General features: G+C 36.4%; 1 protein-coding gene across 1 annotated transcript; it reads right to left on the bottom strand.

Annotated features, from left to right (window-relative positions):
- On the bottom strand, nucleotides 2545-5450 carry LOC109232809 (serine/threonine-protein kinase pakA-like). The gene is made up of 2 exons (XM_019398530.1): nucleotides 4869-5450; nucleotides 2545-4171 (listed from the first exon to the last, which is right to left on the bottom strand). Exons 1-2 carry the CDS (start codon nucleotides 5235-5237, stop codon nucleotides 2927-2929), a joined length of 1614 nt encoding a protein of 537 aa, XP_019254075.1. The 5' UTR covers nucleotides 5238-5450; the 3' UTR covers nucleotides 2545-2926.

Genomic DNA, 21311 nt, shown 5'->3' with positions numbered 1-21311 from the left:
ATTTATTTTTGATGAATTATCCAAATATGTCTTTAAACTAGAATAAAACACACATTTATTTATTATTATATTTTCAATAATTCAAAATCACGTGTATCATTTCAAAGAACAAAAAAAATTTTTGCATCATCTATTTGGAAATAAAATGAGTATATTTTATTATTCAAATTTTGTTTAATAAAAAAGAAAAGCAATATATTACACAATTGAAAATACTAAAAGATTACAACTATATATTATTCAATTTAAACAATGAGAAAGTACATCACGACTTATTTTTCAACTGACTTTTTAATTATTTTGTATAATCAATTTTAAGTTTGGTGGTGCGGAACTATTTTTTTAAATAAAAAAGTATAGAACCTATGCAGAAATACTTTAACTTGTACTTGAAGTATCGTATAATCTTTGTTATAATAAAATGTGGGACTTCGACAAGTATTACAAAGTGATTGTAGTAATACGATTTCAGAAAAACTAAAAATGCACATAACGCAACAGATAAAAAACAGTGTAGGTAAATATGATTCTATTCATTATCACACAAAAGCCTATTTTCTTTCTTCTTTCCTTAAAGACGAATAAAGTGTGTAATTAGCAATAGATCAAGAAATATTTAAAGGAAGAAAATAAGAAAAATAAGGGGCTTTTTTAAGTTTTAATTTTCGATTATTATTTTAAAAGTGCCTATGCAATATTATTTTTTCAAAAAAAAAAGAACAACAATTGAGCCCGTGCATCATACGAGTAAGCCATCTAGTTTTCAAAATAAAAAATTAGAAAGACATAAAAAGTGTGTATGCAACAGACTTAGAAAAAGGGACCCAAATAGGAGGAGGATATTCCTCATAATTCAAGAGCTGAAATTTGAAGATACGAATCATCATTCTGTCACCACCTTCCTCCACGCCTTCTTTCTTTTTCTTTTCTTTTTATTTTCAAAATTCTTAGAATCTTTTTTGTATCAAAAATACTACTCCCTCCGGTCCAAAATAATTAATTTTTTGGATGTTTTCACACATATTAAGAAATTCATCTTTTAGCATTAATTAGTAATGGAATTGACCATATTAACCTTTACTATCTCGCATAAACACTCCTAACACATATTCCAACACTATTTACTCCAAGGACAATGTAGGAAAAAAATAATTAATTCATTCTTAAAATCTGAAAAAATCACTTATTTTGGACCACAAGAAAAAGGCCAAAAAATCACTTATTTTGGACCGGAGGGAGTACTATACTCTTTTTGTGCATCTTTTCTTTTGGCATTCACCAACTTTTGCTATTCTTTGAGCAACATTAGAGTTTGATTTTTATAACATGAATGGTGAATTAATTTTTTAACAATTTAACCTCAAATTTGAAAGTCGTTTAAGTGATCTTATTCTTTGTTAATTGTGTGCAACTAGAGAGATCGTATTTTATTTGTCTTTGCATTCAGGATCACTATTAGTAGAGGCAAATGCAGAGAATCTAGAGCCAATTCATATAGAGGTGTTTTATTATATTTTTATTTTTTAATGCTCTTATATGTATATGTAGTTCGAATTAAATGGAAGACAATGAGTTCAGTTGAACCAATAACTACCGTTGTATATTCATCTCTATTTGCTAGATATCCATAGTTGAAGAAAGAAACAAAAAATAGCACATAATGTCCTAAATTGTTCAAGAAAATTAAAATTATTCCTAAACAATAGCGAAGTCAGAAATTTCCCCAAAGATATTCAAACTTAAAATTAATGAAAAAAAATTCCTGACAACGAGTATTTAATATATGTTATATACCTCTAAAACCTAATAGTTTACCTAATATATGTAATGTAATTTTTCGACAAATGGTGGTCAATTGACCACTCTTTAAGGCATGTAGCTTCGCCTATGTCCCTAAATAATAGTACAATCAAACCTCTCTATAACAACTTTGTTTGTTTCCAGAGGCGTATCTAGTGTAGAAGTTATGGGTTTTATTTTACCCATAGCTTTTCTTCATACCCTGTATTTTGTCCAAAAATATTATTAAATATGTATAACTAATAAACTTTGAACTATTAAATTAGACGAGATGTGGTAGAATTGTGAATCTGAACCCATAAAATATAAATTCTGGATCCGCCTCTATTTGTATCGATGCTTTTCGGCTACTATAGTGAAATACTGTTACAAAGAACATTTATATTAAAACATTAACATGAAAAGTTGGTTAAAAAAAACTTGGCTATTATAGTAAAGTAATAGTATAAAGAGAGGTGTGACTGTCACTTTAAGATAATCTAGATAGTAGTTGTATGACAATTAATTTTCTCATTATTGAAATATAATCAACTCGCGTTTTCAATTTGACACATTAATTGCTTCACTCTTCGTAGCATACTTCTCACCAAAAAAAAAAATAGCTAAATTTAAACCTAATTAGGATGGTGCTGATACGGTTACTTTGGAAAAAGGCATTATCCAAAGAAAATTAACTCTTTCAGACAAAGAGTACAAAAGAAAGACCAGACAACGAGTTTGTTTTTGGCAAAACTCTCATCCAAAAACCAAATCCAGTATTTAATAATAAAAATTAAAGAACCATACAAACAAGTGGCATATTTTACAATTTCAGCAGAAAGACAGGGGGGTGGGGGGTGGCAAGTTCAACTCCAACTATATATTTAGTTAAAAATACATTAAATAAAAATATTAGTATCAAGTTTGAAATGCATTGTCATAATGAAGCAGCAGTATTATATATTGACGAAAATTCTGAATCAGTCTCTGACCGAAAATAATAAACAAGTATAGGAGAAAAGTGACCCGAGTAACAGAATAGCCCAAGAATTCAAAAGCATGTTTGATCAGCAACTGGGCGGAAATGGGCTTTGCTTCATAGTTATACAACTTGGGCCTTAAGAAAATTGAGCTGGTTTGGGCTTTTTTAAAACCATGATCTGCTGCCAACTGATGGGCTATAGAACCTTGTGCTATATTTCCTTTTGGGCTTACCACAAATGCATTGGCATTCATACCCCATTATGTTACCAAAACAAGAAAATAATCCACTTGAACCATGTGTGTGCCTTCTCGTGTGACGACCGGTCGAATGGTAGCTACTCGAGGCGTGCCCACGGTCATATACTGGCGGCAACTCCATTCGCCACCTCTCGAGCTTAGACCTAAGCCCTTCAGTGCTCTCGTCCAAACTCCAACCATCCAAAACCGAGCTCTTTTGATCCTCCAATGGATATTTCTTTTCAGCTACAGCCGCCGCGACCTCGGATGCTGAGGGTCCAATTTCTGAGTCAGTCCAATGATGAGCATGAGCATTTCCTTTAATTGGGCCTCCAAATACATATTTTCCATTTTGTCCTACCCCTTTTGGGCCTCCAAACTCATATCCACTATATTTTGGAATGGGCTTTCCTATTACTGTTATGGGCTCTTTGGGCTCATCTTGTTTACCATTAGCATCCAACCCTTTGGGCTTTGTAATAGATTTTTCATCAACTACTTTAGTTGTTGATGAGTCATTGGTAGGCTTCTTTTCATTACTGGGCTTGTCTTTGTTTTCAAGCTCTAATGCTATAAGTTTGAGTTTGGGCTTTTCTTCTTTGGGCCCATTATAAATTGATGACTCTTTGCTCATAATTGAATCACTTAAAACTGAGCTTGCTTTACCTTTCTTACCTTTGGGCTTTGATTTTTCCTTTAACTCTGCACCACTAATCACAGAACTTGCCTTACCTTTCTTTTTTACCATCATTTGAGGTGGAGGTTCCAAAGAAATACTAAGAATTGAGCTTTCTTTATCATATGCCTTCTTCACTTTTGAGGGAACAACAACAACTGAACTATTAGCCTTTGAAACAATATCATCGAACTTGACACGTTCGCTACGTTCACTCTTTGTTCGTAGCAATATTGGTTTTATAGTAGTCACCTTGTTGTTGTTACTATTATTGTTATTGTTATTGTTATTGTTGTTGTTGTTGTCGTCGTTGTTGCTTTTATCGCCATTTGGATTTTGGTTATGTTGAGGGAGCTTTTCTTCTTCCATCAAATCTCGATATCCAACAGCTGACTTGTTTAGTTCAGTGTACAATGGCATACTTCTCATAGTACTATCTAGTAATGCAACACCAATGTTCAATATTCCCTGAGGTCGTCCAGAAGGACGACGTACCTAAACCAAAAAACATTGACCTTTTAAATGTAAAGTCACAAATAAAAAAAATATATCAGAGAAATATTTTTGAACCGTTTAGTTGAATTCACAAATGAATACCAATTACTTAATATTCTCAAAAACTCTAACTAGACAACATTGTAAAAATGTGATATTCGATGAATCCTTAATTTTTTTGGTATGAGAAATCTTTCATTAATTATCAAGGATACCTTAATACTTAACTCCAGGGGCATGTAGAGCATAGATATCGAGTTTCAATTGAAACCATAACTTTCGACACTGAATAAAAACTTATATGTAAAAATTTGTTAAATTTACGAAAATAGTAGATATGAATCCATAAATTTAAAAATATAATGGGTTCAATGCTAAAACATTAAAAGTTGAATCCATAGAGTTTAAATCTTGGATACGCCTTTGCTTAACTCGTTATTATAAAACTTTCGAGCATGAGCCTATAACAATGCATGGCACATACAATAAAATCTATTAGAACAAAGCAATAGAAGTCTTAACACCAAAATTTGACGAAAAAAAGAAAGAGAAGAGGTACTTTTTTTGAAAAATAATATAGTGAAATTGGACAAAACGGGGAAGAATGGAATTGAAATTGTATTGCATGCAACTTTACGTATGCATGTCAAGAAAAACTCCTATATTATCAAGAAATGAAGAAGGAAATGAACCAAACCTGAAGTGCAACAAAACGCATGCCAAAATGATGATGGTGATTATGGTGCGGCCGAGGCGGAGGAGGGATGAGATTTCCGACGAGGACGCGAACGGAACCGACGAGAGAATCCTTAAACCAATGGACACAATGAATCTCAATTTGTACAGCTGAGATATCTTGTCGGAGAAATTCTTCATCTACCCGAAAAACAAATTTATCGTTCCACGTTGGATTGTTGCCGCCTTCGACGTCAACGGCGGTGGTTAGTTTCCGTGTAGGATGAACCCAAACGGTGGCGTAGGTTTTCATTTTCTTGGATATAGGTTGCAAATCTTGGGCGGAAATAATGTTTATCTCCAAGAGTTGGAATGGTTTTAAGGCTCCCATTTTGAAAAATTGTGGAATTTAATAAAATGGTATCGAATCCTAATAGAGGAAAGAGGAGATTTTGCTCGTCGTTCGTCGTTAACAGGACGACGACGAGGGAAAGGTCGGGTTCAACGTGGAGAAGAACCCGAGTCAAATTGAGGAAGAAGAGGAGGATGGTGACTTCTTGTGGAGAGAACATTAAAGCATGGTTTACAAATGAAGAAAATATGTTTGAAATAATTTATGTTTTTTTGGCCATATAAGGTTCTACAACCCTATTTATTGAAAAAAAAAATGGACCTTTTTGTCACGTAGATAAAAATTTAATTTTGGTCTTCTTAGCGTGTTTTTAATCTTTAATTAATTAAATTGTATATTTTAATCTCGATCCATTTACTTGTGAAAATCTCTCAGATTCAATGGATTATTATCTGCTAAAACCATGTAGTTATCCATGTTTTTAATACAGTTATAAAAATAATCCCACTATAAATATAGCTAATTAATGTAAAGGGATTAATTAATTATATTTCGTGTCTGAATACATGAGCCATATACTTTTAGTGCCGAAACACAAAATTTTGTAGCAAGGTTTTGTTCACTAACGTTTCCCACCAAAAAATGAGTTGGCGCTATCTACTAGGGAATATTTGACTCATATGACAAAATAGTTTTTGTCCTAATAAATACTTAAATTTAGATACGAAAAAGTTTTGCCACCAATTTTTTTATTAAGTAGCGGCAATTAAAAATTTGTAGCTAAATATTGCGAACTTTAGCTACAAAATATTATACTTATTTGTGACCATACAGTTTTTTGTCACTAATAATGTAAACAATTTATGACAATCTTTGTGTTGTCCCTATATAATACTTAATGAAATTTTTACATTCCTATGCCATATAGGAAACTATATTATCCTCAATGTTTAAGGTTTGATATAATTATAGTTAGTATACCTAATTATCAATTCTATACCATAAGATGTTTAACTGTACATTAATTGTCCCTTATATCACTCCTTAAGTTATGGTACTGTATATTCCTCCATATCCCCCCCCCCCCCCCCACACACACACACACGTTTCTCCCTCCTAAACCCACACCCTCACCCACGTATCACAATACACCCATGATTCAAACCAATATTCCCTCTGCTAAAACCAGAAAAAACAATGGTAATCCTCTACCATTAACGTCCAAAATCAAGGTTTTTCTTCTACAAAACAGTCAAAATTGAAGTCAAATCTTCATAGTTCAAACACAAATTTACCTACAGCTGCAATTTTTCTCAATGAAGAAGAACAAAGCTTCAAAGCATAGCCCTAAAAAAGCTCTAGAAGCTGATATACCTTCTTTTGATTTGGGTGTATTATCACCACATTCACCCAAAAATAAAGGTAAATTTGCACATGCAATTGTAGATATGAAGCATAGTGTTTCTCCGCATCAAATCAGGGCTGAAGCTAGAACTAAACTCAAACATGATTTCGATGCTGGAGAATCTTCGAGGAAACGTAAAGAGATAGTGTTCGATGATGATTTTGTATAAGATGTGCCCATCAGTGATGCAGGAAAGAAAGCTAAGGTGGCTCCCAGTTCAAAAACTCCCAAAAAGAAGAAAAATTCAAAAAAAGCCCCTGGTGTTAAATCTCCTAAAAATTTTCGAAAACACTCATTGGTGAAGGTAAGAATTTAGTAATTTCTTCACTACTTATTTCGCCTATCTTAGTTGTTAAAAATCTACATAATTTGTATTTTTTTTTTTTTTTTGCTTTGGTAGATTTTTGTAGAAATATTGTATATAAACTGCAAATGTATCTATGTTTTTAATCAATGAATTAATGGACAATTATTTGTCTTAATTTTGAAGATTAATTGTAGATTTGTTGATCTGTTTAACATTGTTGTTATATTGTATATGTTTGAAGTTATTTTGTAGATAAAATACAAATGTATCAGTGCTTTGTAATTACTGTATTAATGTTAGATTACATTTGTTGAATTTTTGCAGAATGGATATTTTTTTGCATCCCATAATGTTGATTATGGGGTGCTTAGATTCCAGACATTATGTGACCCTAGCATTCCTAGCCAAATTAAAGCGCTTTTGTCTCCAAATGGTTTGAAGTTGTTCAAGGAGACATGCTTTGGTTATTTTCTGTCATTTCCAAATTATGCATGCAGAATCAAGCTATTCATCTTCTTATGAAGTATGAATTGAAATCATCCGATGCTTCCTATTTTTCAGTTGGGTTAAAAGGTGAGAGGTTAAATTTTGGATTGAGAGAGTTTGCAGTAATAACTGGTCTTAGATGTCATACTGAGGTGACAGACTTTGGTTACACTCCTAATTATGTCAGTAAGATAATGAGCAGTTACTTTCCAAACAAGGTAAAAGTGGAGAAGACATATCTAAAACAGATAGTAACCAACAAAAGCTGGGTCAATAACGAGGATACAGTAAAGTTATGTATTCTATATCTCATAGAATTCTTCATTTGTCCTTCAGAGAGAGACCATATTGGGTTGGTAGATCATTTTAGGTTTTATTTGGTGGAATCCGGTAAGTACGAGTCATTTCCATGGGGTATTCAGTCCTACAGACAGTTGATTGAATCAGTTAGGCACAGGCTAAATCCTTTCGTGCATTCTTATCTCATTCGAGGATTTCCCCTAGCCATGCAAGTATGGTTGTATGAGTGTTGCTCCTCCGTCAATATTGATATAGCTACAAAGATTTCTAATTCAATCCCTCGCATACTAAACTGGTCAGCTACTAAGAGTCAGATTTGGTTAGCTGTAATTGAAGACAAAATGATCAAGCCGAATGGATGAAGGTAAATGGTCTTTATTTATGATAATACGATTTAACTACAAAATATCTACAATTTATATGCATACTCTGCCTTAAACAAGCTAATTTATTTTTTCATCATTCAGTTCACCAATATAAATGAATCACCTGAAGAGCTTTCAGTGATGTCTTTGCCTGATAAAGTAGAGTACACAATTGAAGAGGTTGAACATGTTTCTGAGAATCCAAAAGTTGATGCTCCTCCATTGGAACCCAAAGAATCAATTGGAAAAGAGGAGAAGGAGTTTATTCTTCGTAAAATAAGAAAGTTAAAAAGAGGTGTAGAAAAGGTAACATGTAGTCCTGAAAAGCATTATATATATATATATATATAGTATCATAAATATAATGTATTTTAAGACATATTTCTGAAGTTAACTATGTATTTTATTAATTATGTAGGTCGATGAAAATCTTGAAAAGTTTCGGAAAGATGTATTTGAAGAACTAGGTAGCCTTCGAGACCTAATAAAGGATTCACTCAAGACTGTTTTGCAGGTGATAAACAGTCCAAATGATCAAGCTGATGCAAAAGGTAACATTTGAATTTTAATCATATTAAAGAAAACTATTTATGTCACCTCTAAAATATATACCCTAACTAATATAAAACTTACAGTTTGCTGGGAGTTCAACAAAAAATACTGACCAACCAAAAGATAAGAACAATCAGCAATTTCAGTTCAATAGTGGTGAACCAGTGCAGGTTAGCCCCAGCAAAACAGGTAACTACAATATATCTCCAGTATATCTACATTTATCTACAAAATTTCTACAAAATAAATACAAATTATATACAACATAACTGAAATTTGTCTACATTATATATACACAATATATACAATTAAATCCAGCTTATTGGCACATCTATACAGATTTATGTATATATTATCTCATATCTTCATAAATTGTCAAGCCAATACTATCCAGTATGATTTAACATTTTTAATGAAAAAAACAGACCATGTTGAATGTGCACTTGGTGAAGAAAATCATCCAGCGGGTGTTGATTTATATACACATTTTGAAGGGGCAGTTGATGAAGAGAATGCATGTATGAAACTATTTTCAGAGATATTTTCTTTTTGTTTCAATATTTTTACAATTCTATTAAGTTTTATATACATGGTGTTACAGAGAGGGGAGATATGCATGCACAATCTCCAATTCACGGAGTGACAGTAGCAGCTCAAAGCGAACAGCAGAATCCGGAAGATGACAATGTAGGTGAAGAGGTAGAGTTTGTGAATGTAGGTGATTCAGAAGAATCCGGAGGTGAGAATAAGGAGGTTACGCTTAATGATTTCGAGCTGCCTGATAACTTCTCCCAGTTGGTTAAGTTCGGCGAGCCTATACATGATGAAACAACACCCGTGGAGCAAGGTAGAACAAGGCAGCTCGGAAAGCATGCCAGATCACCATTTCTCCCTTTATACAGTTCTGGTGGCAGCACCTCGGTTGGACCTCAAATTTTTCACCTCAAGCACCCATTTACTAGTGTTATTGGTCAAAATGTAGACCCTGAGTTGTCGGATCAATTCCACAAGTGATTATACAACGGCACCGACAAAGGTTCAAAGAGGTTAGGTTGCACAATTTGACACTTTTAGGCCAGTATTCATCTTTTACACATCTACTTCATTCAACAATTTTATTTTAATTTCTATTTGTTTATATAGGAGGAAGGCTCCGTATTCTATAAAGGACACATAATTAAGCCATGGTTAGATCTTGGAGTTGAAAAGGTTGACAAGAAGGAGTGGTTCTTTTCCCTGGCACACCCAGAACAAGTCCTCAATGACTCGGTAAGATTCAATGTATTTGATCTGTAGATTTTTTGTAGATAATTTGTAGATAGTTTGTATTCTGAATGATAGATTCTTTGTATTCTATTTGTGTATGAACTGTAGTTATTTTGTAGTTTTGTGTAGAATATTTGAATATAACTTGTAGAATAAATGGAATCTGTTTTTGTTGCAGCACATTAATGTTATAACGTATTACTTGAGAAAAAGAGGCAAGTATGGCCCCCACAACAAGACCAGGTTTACTACAACAGATGATCAGATTTATGAGAAGTTCCAAAATTCTCCTCAAGAAAAGAAGTTTTCTGTTGTCAAACCCCATGACGTTGTAGCAGAATATATATTGGGGTATAGACTACTCGCAAATGTTGCATGGGATGAAGTTGATTATGTCATCATGCCCGTCAACATTGTAGAAAAATTCCACTGGGTGTTGGTTGTTTTTGACATTGCAGAAAGGTGTCTTTATGCGTATGATTCCATGGTCTCTTCACACAATCACCCTATTGTTGAATCTTGTGTCGACAAGTTTTCTATTATTATCCCTTTGTATTTGTCATGCACCGGGTTTTATGGGAAGCGTAAAGACATCAACTTCAAGAATACAAAAGCATACATTGAGAAACCTGTTACCGACCCTCTTAACATTCAGTGGATTGTCGGAGAGATACCACAGCAAAAAGAAGGATCACTGTAATAAAAATCTTCTTTCTTTCTATACATTTAACCTCTTTTTTTTCTGATTGTTTGGTAAATATTGACATTTTTTTATTTTTTGCAGCGATTGTGGTGTATTTGTTGCTGCCTTTGCAGAGTATGTTAGTCTTGGAGAGTTATCAATTCCGGCAGAAGACCTTTCTGATATTGACCAACACCGTAAACGCTATGGAGCGCTACTTTTGGACTATGCTAGAAAGAAGCAGGAGCATGGGGCAATTAGTGATAGTGAGGTGACAGGCAAATTGGCAAGGCGGAAAGGTGCACCAGCTTTGAATGAGAAAACACGAGTCCGGAGAAAGAAGAAGTAGTTGTAATATTTTGTATGGAACATGTAGTATAATTGTTTAGTCGATGATAGTTTATAAGAAAGATGGTAGACAAATTTTTGAACAATTTATTCTGTTTTAATTGTAGCAGACTTGCGCTACAATTATAGTAGCCTTTGTTTCTTTTTTTATTTTTTTATCTAGTATTGTAGTTCAAATGGAAACATTCTGTTGGGTTTATATTCACTTGTTGAATCTTTACAGTACTTGATCTTCATTATTTTTAGCATATAAATCCTTTCAAACTGAATTTTTATACAGTTATTATGTCAACAAAAAATATGTAGTTATTTTGTTATTTTTTTGTAGATAATGTGTAAACATCAGTAACTAACCATTTTGTTGCTTTTAAATTCAATTTGTTGAATGTATAAACTACCTCATCTACATTATTTTCACCATATAGGTTGTTTCTACCTGAATTTTAATTTAGCTATTATGTCAGTTACAAATATTGTAGATTTTTTTGTAGTTATATTTGTATATAACTTGTACATATATTTAACAGTGTGTTTTGTTTCTTTTATATTTATTTTTTGAATTTAAACAATACTTCATCTATAATATTTTAAGTTTTTAACTACTTTCCTACTGATTTATAATGTATAAACTCTGTAAATTCCATATAATGTATTTTTTTATAGTTTTATTGTAGATAAACTACAAAAACACATTAACAGAGGGAATATTGGTTCTCAAATTTGTATATCTACAAAAAACTAAAAAAAAAAAAATATAGAAACCATTCATAAACAAATCAATCTATTAAAGTATTGTCTAAATACAGAAAAATCCTAAGTAACTACATTATGATCTTACAAAACACCAACAATTACACATCAAAATTTATTATCCAGAACTAACCAATTTATGAAATATTCTGTTAACTACATAAAATTTTATTTCTTTTTGGGTGCATTCTTGCAAGATCTTTTGTTATGTCCTTCTCTTTCGCAGTTGTCGCATGAAACCTTGTACTTCTTTGACTTTATTTCATCATATGTTTTGTATCTTTCTTTTTGAGGTCTTCCTGGCTGCCTTTTCCCTCCTTTAGGTGGATTTACTACTTCTTCAGTTATATGTTGTGGCACATTCCATTTGCTTTCACCAGGCAAGGGATTAACTGGTATTTCATAAGTACGCAAGAGGTTCGCCCTTGTCTAATAAGGAGAACAATATTGTTCAAAAGACTCATCCCTGTGTCTTAAAGCAGCTAAAGCATGTGGACAAGGTAGTTCATCAAGCTGGAATTGCCCACAACTACATTTCTTGTTTTCAAGACAAACAATATAGCGCCTCACACCATCTAGTACTGTATGGATGTAGTCTGTTGAAGCCCTCACCTACGAGTACATTACAAACAAAAAAACATTCATATACGGTTAAAATCAAACTATATACAAAATTTCTACAAAATATCTACAATATATCTACAAAATATCTACATTTGTCCTGATTATAAATTTGATTCAATAAATAATCAGATCTTACTCTAAGCTTGTGCGACAATGTTCTGTTGTCATCCAACTCTTTGTTGAATTTGTATCCAAGGTATGTGAATGTACCCTTTGCTTTCAATAACTTTTCTTTTGTCCAACGTTCAAGAAGGGTCCTCATATACTCTAATAGTTCTACTATCGGCAGCTCTCTTGCATATTTTGTTACAGCATTCAACGACTCTGCAATGTTTGATGTCATAGTCCAAGTTCTGCTCACCGTAGCATGTACTCGGGACCATCTATGATAGCCAATATCGTATAAGTATGATTTAACACGGGGGTCAATCTCCTCAATCTTTGACATCCTTTCATTAAATTCATCAAGTGTGTATGTCTGTGCCGCGGCAAAGTATAATTCACTTAACTTAAGATGTCCCTTCTTGAACTTTGCCCCTATATTTGTCCAAATATGCCACATGCAAGAATAATGTGGCATGCCGGGATAAACAATAGATGTTGCCTTCAAGATACTCTCATTCCGATCTGAAACAACACACATATTTGGTTTTTCACCATACGCGAGTTTGAATTGCTCAAAAAACCACTTCCATGATGCGTCATTCTCTGAATCAACAACACCATATGCCAATGGTAATATGGTACCTACATTATGTGGCAAGAAGCAATTAATTGGCTGCAGAAGAAGACTGTCACGACCCAATTTCCCCTCTGTTGGGTTTCGTGATGGCACCTAGTCTTAAGGACTAGGTAAGCCTAATAATTGCGGAATAACAACAATGAATAATAACATCTAAAATCCTTCTGAAATAAATCCCTTATACAATGAACATCTTCCCAAAACCCGGTAGTACAAGTCATAAGCTCTACAGAGTTTTCGCTACCATTTCTAAACACAACCGTATGGAAGTAAGTACAGCAGTGAGAATATAAAATAGAAAGGTGACTCCGAAGCCTGCGAACGCAGCAGCAGGACTACCTTGAGTCTCCTTAGGAAGAATCCGCACAGCTACTAGCGAACAATACCTGGATCTGCACACAAAAAATGTGCAGAAGTGTAGTATGAGCACACCACAGCGGTGCCTAGTAAGTATCAAGACTAACCTCGGTGGAGTAGTGACGAGGAACAGTCAAGAAAACTACTAGTCAAATGAAATGAACAAGATATGATAATAAAATATCGAGATAAAGATAACAAGGTAATATCACAGCGGAGAGAAATCGAAATACAAACAGTAGGAACAATAAAGGGAGAACACGGGTAGTAACGAACGACACCAAGTAAATCAGATAACCAAGGAAATCAACACTGACATAACAGGAACAGAGACAAGTAAGAATGTATCCAATAAAGGAGGCAATGCAAACTCAATCACTCACATTATGCCTAATACGCAAACCCGACCATCTCAATCCTCGGTTTCTCATATCATAATCTCAACTTCCGGACCTTCAGCACACATGGCACCTTGTGCTCCCATATTTTCCTTCTCACTCTTAACAAAAGAAATCCACATGCTATACAATACATAATGTCCGTAGCAATGCACTCAAGATGTTCAAGAAGTCTCATTTACCTAATATAAGTAAGTTGCAAATTCTAAACTGATTAGGAAAGCCAGCGAGAAAAGACGAAGTTATTTTTAAAAATCATTTGAATAAAGAAAGTACCGTTTTGATTAGAATACAACATCGAATGAATTATTAGCTTTACCCTGGGAATTAATTATTTACGACTTAGTAGAAGTTCCTTTTAAGTAGAATACAACCTCAGACGATTTAAGGAAAATTTAGTTGAGAAATAAATTGAGTCAAAAATGTAGAAATAAGCATAGTTAAAGATTTGAAATATATGTGTGTATATATATACGGCTAGGTATTTATAACACTATGGGTTCCAACACAAAGACTCACAGCAGCAAGGGAATCTAAACCGTTAAAACACTTGAACTGATAACAAGAATTAGACACAGCAAGCAGAAAGTGCACGGCATCACCCTTCGTGCTTTTACACTCACAGAATATCGACAGGGGATCTCCCGGGATCCCGTCCCGTAGTCCCAAACGTAAATACTTGGGGGATCTCTCAGTATCCTCAGTATATGAGCTAGGGGATCTCTTGGTATCCCGAGGATCTCTTGATATCCTCAATATACAAGCTAGGGATCTCTTGGTATCTCGAGGATCTCTTGGTATCCTCAATATACATGCTAGGTATCTCTTGGTATCCTCAATATATGTGCTGGGAATCTCTTGGTATCCCGAGGATCTCTTGGTATCCTCAATATATGTGCTAGGGATCTCTTGGTATCCCGAGGATCTCTTGGTATCCTCAATATATGTGCTGGGGATCTCTTGGTATCCCGAGGATCTCTTGGTATCCTTAATATATGTGCTAGGGATCTCTTGGTATCCCGAGCCAACAATATGAATAATAACATCTCGGCAAGGGAATAAACAATATAAACAACACATCCCGGCAAGGGAATCATCAACATAAACAGTACATCCCGGCAAGGGAATCAACAATATAAACAATACATCCCGGCAAGGGAATCAACAACAATCCAACAATCCAATCACAAGGAAATTTCACCCCAAGAGTATGATTACATAGCAACAAGAAAATCACGGGGGAACTAAGAAGCACAATAACCTTAACCAAGCAACAAAGAACAGCTAATTCAATTAAGGCAATTAAGGGTCAATGTAACACATAAGAATTAGAGGAAAGTTAACAACTTCATATAAAGCATATAAAGGCAATTCAAGCAATTATTAAACCCAATCATAACAGGATACTTTACACATAATGGACGTAAGGACTTAAGAACCCTAGAGGCAAATTTCCCACAAATAAATCCGAGCACACACTCGTCACCTCGCGTGCACGGACTACAATTAGCATAGAAGACTCAAATCCTAAGGGGAAGTCCCCCACACAAGGTTAGGCAAGATACTTACCTCAAAGACGACAAACTGATACCCTAAAATGCACTTCTTGGGTGAAAAGACCTCCGGACGGCTCAAATCTAACCAAATTAACTTCAAAGCACAAATAAAATACATAAGAAACTATTCCGGATCATAAAGTTTCAATCTTTAACAAAATCTAAAAATTGGTCCAAAAGTTGACCCCCGAGCCCACACCTCGGAACCCAACAAATTTTACAAAATCCGAATACCCATTCCAATATGAGTTCAACCATACAAAATTTATTAAATTCCGATGCCATTTGGCCCCTCAAATCACGATTTTTCATTTTAGGAATTTCCTTCAAAAACCAACATTTTCCTCAACTAAAATCACAAATTAAATGATAAAAATGAAGACAAATTCATGGAATATAATCAATTCTAAGTTAAGAACACTTACCCAAACGTTTTGCTTGAAAAACCCACAAGGAATCGCCCAAAACTGAGCTTTAGAACTCCAAAAATGTTAAAAATGGCCTAACCCTCGGATTGGACAACTTATATTCTGCCCAGATATTAAAGCATCGCGAACGCGGAGGAAGTATCGCGTTCGCGAAGAAGAAAAATGAAGGCTGCCCAGATGTGCTTCGCGAACGCGACAGCGCGCACGCGAACGCGAAGAAAGAAAATATTATGGCCCAAAGATTGCTCTTCGCGAATGCGTGAACTAGTACGCGAACGCGAAGGGTGGGATGGCATAACTACGCGAACGCGATGGACTGACGCGACCGCGATGAATGAAGAGACAGAGCTACGCGAACGCGAGGCTTTTTACGCGAACGCGAAGAAGGAAAAATGAGGCGACCAGCAGAGGCACTTTGAGAACGCGGGAGGGGCTTCGGAACGCGAATGAGGATATCAGATACTAGAAACAGCAGTTCAAAAACAAGGGAAAATGGCCCGTAGCCCACCCAGAACACACCCGAGGCCCTCGGGGCCTCAACCAAACATGCCAACATACCCCATAACATCATTCAAACTTGATCCAACCTTCGGAACGCTCAAAACAACATCAAAACACCAATTTACATCGGATTCAAGCCTAAGAACTCCAAAACTCTCAATTTACGCTTTCGATCAAAAAGTCTATTAAACCTCGTCCGAATGGCGTGAAATTTCGCACACATGTCACATTCAACACTACGGAGCTACTCCAACTTCCGGAATTCCATTCCGACCCTCGGATCAAAATCTCACCATCGAACCGGAAACTTCAAAAGTTCAACTTTTGGCATTTCAAGCCTAAATTGGCTACGGACCTCCAAAACACAATCCGAATGCATGCCTAAGTCCAAAATCACCATACAAAGCTGTTGGAATCATCAAAAATTCATTCCGGGGCCGTTTACTCAGAAGTCAAATTCCGATCAAATTCCCACCGCTTAAACTCCCAAAACTAGATTCCTTCTTCCAATTTGACTCTGCATCATCCGTTAACTGAATTCAGCCATGCACGCAAGTCGATACTCGTATTATGAAGTTGTTCCAGACCTTACGCTGCTGAATGGAGCTTAAATTCTCAAAACGACCGGCCGGGTCGTTACATCCTCCCTCTCTTAAAACCAATGTTCGTCCTCAAACGTGCCAAGATTCGCCTCGAAGTTCTTAATTCATTGAATGCACACTTCCAGCATATACCCGCGGGTGATCCCAAGTCACCCTAATCCACATAAATGTGACGACACCATCTCAACTGAAATTTAGCCTTTCTAGCAATACCAATAAGCCTTAGAGCCCAACTCCCCCATCTCCCATTTATTTCCAACGGACCTGATTCTAAATCCACATCCGGTATCAGTCTCAACTAGCTGCAACCACTTATGCCTACACCCACAGAGTACATCCACACAACATAGACACCACACATAGGCTTATAATAACATTCCTGATCACAATATTTGCTCGAATCAATCCTGCACCGGCCATAAGCCTCAAATTTGATAGGAACCCTTTTGAAACCCCCACAACACTGACGATGGTACAATAGCCACGAAAACCACATAACTAACACCCGAATCACCCAATCACAACTAATACCAACGGGCACACACTCCACAAGCTAGAACTCAAGAAGCACCGAACGAAAATGACTGAATATGGAAAGGAAACACATAAAGGAACTATCAAACCAAAGTCCGTCAAGAACAAAATTTTCTATCAGAACTAATTTACAAACACAATCTAACAAAAAAAGAATTAAAAGACATAATAAAAAGAATACACAAGGATCTCATACTGATATAACTCCACCGCGGTACACGGCCCAGTCTCAACACATCAAATCACATGAAACGACGAGAGTCCTGCCCTTAACTCTGGATCTCAAGTAGGATAGATATCGAACCCGCTGGAAACTTTCAATAGACCAATTTCCGTCATAATTTACGACAAGTACTGGCTCCTACACCGGTGGAGCATAAAATCATGGCTCGTAGCCAAAAATACTCATAAATCACATCAAGCCTACCGAAAAGGACAACAGAAATTTACTACTAGTCTCATAACTCTCTCGACGATAAACAAAAACAGACGATAGCCACGGCTATCACTCATAGAGCCTTCCAACAGGGATACACATAAACAGAGTGTAAATCATGAAACACACCCATAAGTGGGGCAACAAATAGGGGAATTCACCTTGATAAGCAGAGCTGTAATGAACTACGGATGGTGCTCCGCTATAACAAATCAAAATTATACCCGAATGACATCATCTGGCACAACGGCCTTAAGCCTACTATATGAAACACATCAACGGGCCGGGCCTCCCCCTCTTGGGCGCCCCCTACTCACCTGAATACCTTGCTGTGACACATCTGCCCGAAATCTGGGAAAATCTCTCACCATGTAGCTAGTATCTCCACACTCAAGCAACCTCTATACTGACGTGGCTGTGGGAACTGTGCGGTATGGGTACTCTGAGACCCATGAACACCTGAATCACTATGAAGCCTGAAGCGCAAACTGAACTGGCTGACCTACGAACCTCTACCATGTCGTACCCTGCCTCCAGAAAAAGGGCCAGCAGATCTCTCCGGTCCACGAGGCCTCCTCGCCTCCCTTTTCTCTCTCCCTCCATATCTCGTCTGTCCTCTCGCTCCCGGTCCCATATGCCCTCTAAACGGCGAACGATCCTTACCACCTGCTGAAACAAAACATCCGACTCCAATTCCCGATCCATACTGAACCGAAGTGACTGAGGTACAAACTCTCTCAAAACATCTCTAAAAACTAAACCCATGTAAGTGAAACTGCATCGGCCGATTGCCCAACTCATATGTCCACCACCACTGATAAGCCGCTCCGTCAAGCTGGAACGTAGTAAAAAAAGACCCCACTCGTCTCTGCAATACCCATAGTGCTGATAATGCGATGGCACTCCTCTATGAAACCCATTGTGCTCTCTTAAGCCAAACCGCTGAATGTAGGAGGGTCACTTTTTCTTGAACCTCGCAAATTCTAAGTTGCTCTCCCTCGGATGCTGCTGCCCTGACCATGGGCTGAACTGGAACCACAAATTGTGTAGCCATGACGCCTGGAATCTGACCAACAGAAACTCGCTGCTCTGAGTGTGGTCTAGCTGCGGCACGTACTCCTCGTCAGTCTCTGCCTCTAGCGATACCTGCTCCGGAAGCAGCGTTATCGATAACCGCAGCTCGTATCCTCACCGTCGGTGAGAGAATGGAAGGATAAAAGTTCAAACTCCAAGATCAATAAGCTCACACGATAAGAATGAAGGAAGTGAGATTGTCCTAATAGTTCCGTAGCGTCTCGAAGATAAGTACAGACGTCTCCGAACCGATCCGCAAGACTCTACTAAACTCGCTTATGACTCGTAGCACCTATGAACCTAGAGCTCTGATACCAACCTGTCACGACCCAATTTCCCCTTCCGTTGGGTTTCGTGATGGCGCCTAGTCTTAAGGACTAGGTAAGCCTAATAATTGCGGAATAACAACAACGGATAATAACATCTAAAATCCTTCAAAAATAAATCCCTTATACAATGAAAATTTTCCCGAAACCCGGTAGTACAAGTCATAAGCTCTACAGAGTTTTCGCTACCATTTCTAAACACAACCGTATGGAAGTAAGTACAACAGTGAGAATATAAAATAGGAAGGTAACTCCGAAGCCTGCGAATGCAACAGTAGGACTACCTTGAGTCTCCTCGGGAAGAATCCGCACAGCTACTAGCGAACAATACCTGGATCTGCACACAAAAAATGTGCAGAAGTGTAGTATGAGCACACCACAGTGGTGCCCAGTAAGTATCAAGACTAACCTCGGTGGAGTAGTGATGAGGAACGGTCAAGACAACTACTGGTCAAATGAAATGAACAAGATATGATAATAAAATATCGAGATAAAGATAACAAGGTAATATCACAGCGGAGAGAAATCGAAATACAAATAGTAGGAACAATAAAGGGAGAACACGGGTAGTAACGAACGACACCAAGTAAATAAGATAACCAAGTAAATCAACACTGACATAACAGGAACAGAGACAAGTAAGAATGTATCCAATAAAGGAGGCAATGCCAACTCAATCACTCACATTGTGCCTAATACGCAAACCCGACCATCTCAATCCTCGGTTTCTCATATCATAATCTCAACTTCCGGACCTTCAGCACACATGGCACCTTGTGCTCCCATATTTTCCTTCTCACTCTTAACAAAAGAAATCCACATGCTATACAATACATAATGTCCGTACCAATGCACTCAAGATGTTCAAGAAGTCTCATTTACCTAATATAAGTAAGTTACAAATTCTAAACTGATTAGGAAAGTCAACGAGAAAAGATGAAGTTATTTTTAAAAATTATTTGAATAAAGAAAGTACCGTTTTGATTAGAATACAACATCGAATGAATTATTACCTTTACCCTGGGATTTAATTATTTACGACTTAGTAGAAATTCCTTTTAAGTTGAATACAACCTCAGACGATTTAAGGAAAATTTAGTTGAGAAATAAATTGAGTAAAAAATATAGAAATAAGCATAGTTGAAGATTTGAAATATATGTGTGTATATATACGGCTAGGTATTTATAACACTATGGGTTCCAAAACAAAGACTCACAGCAGCAAGGGAATCTAACCCGTTAAAACACTTGAACTGATAACAAGAATTAGACACAGCAAGCAGAAAGTGCACGGCATCACCCTTCGTACTTTTACACTCACAGAATATCGACAGGGGATCTCCCGGGATCCCGTCCCGTAGTCCCAAACGTAAATACTTGGGGGATCTCTCAGTATCCTTAGTATATAGCTAGGGGATCTCTTGGTATCCCGAGGAGCTCTTGGTATCCTCAATATACAAGCTAGGGATCTCTTGGTATCCCGAGGATCTCTTGGTATCCTCAATATACATGCAAGGGATCTCTTGGTATCCTCAATATATGTGCTGGGGATCTCTTAGTATCCCGAGGATCTCTTGTTATCCTCAATATATGTGCTAGGGATCTCTTGGTATCCCGAGGATCTCTCGGTATCCTCAATATATGTGCTGGGGATCTCTTGGTATCCTGAGCCAACAATATGAACAATAACGTCTCGGCAAGGGAATCAACAACATAAACAACACATCCCGGCAAGGGAATCATCAACATAAACAGTACATCCCGGCAAGGGAATCAACAATATAAACAATACATCCCGGCAAGGGAATCAACAACAATCCAACAATCCAATCACAAGGAAATTTCACCCCAAGAGTATGATTACATAGCAACAAGAAAATCACGGGGGAACTAATAAGCACAATAACCTTAACCAAACAACAAAGAACAACTAATTCAATTAAGGCAATTAAGGGTCAATGTAACACGTAAGAATTAGAGGAAAGTTAACAACTTCATATAAAGCATACAAAGGCAATTCAAGCAATTATTAAACCCAATCATAACAGGATACTTTCCACATAATGGACGTAAG

This window comes from Nicotiana attenuata, chromosome 9 (assembly GCF_001879085.1).
Source record: "Nicotiana attenuata strain UT chromosome 9, NIATTr2, whole genome shotgun sequence".
Lineage (NCBI taxonomy): Eukaryota > Viridiplantae > Streptophyta > Magnoliopsida > Solanales > Solanaceae > Nicotiana > Nicotiana attenuata.
This window is presented reverse-complemented; position numbering and strand designations above follow the sequence as displayed.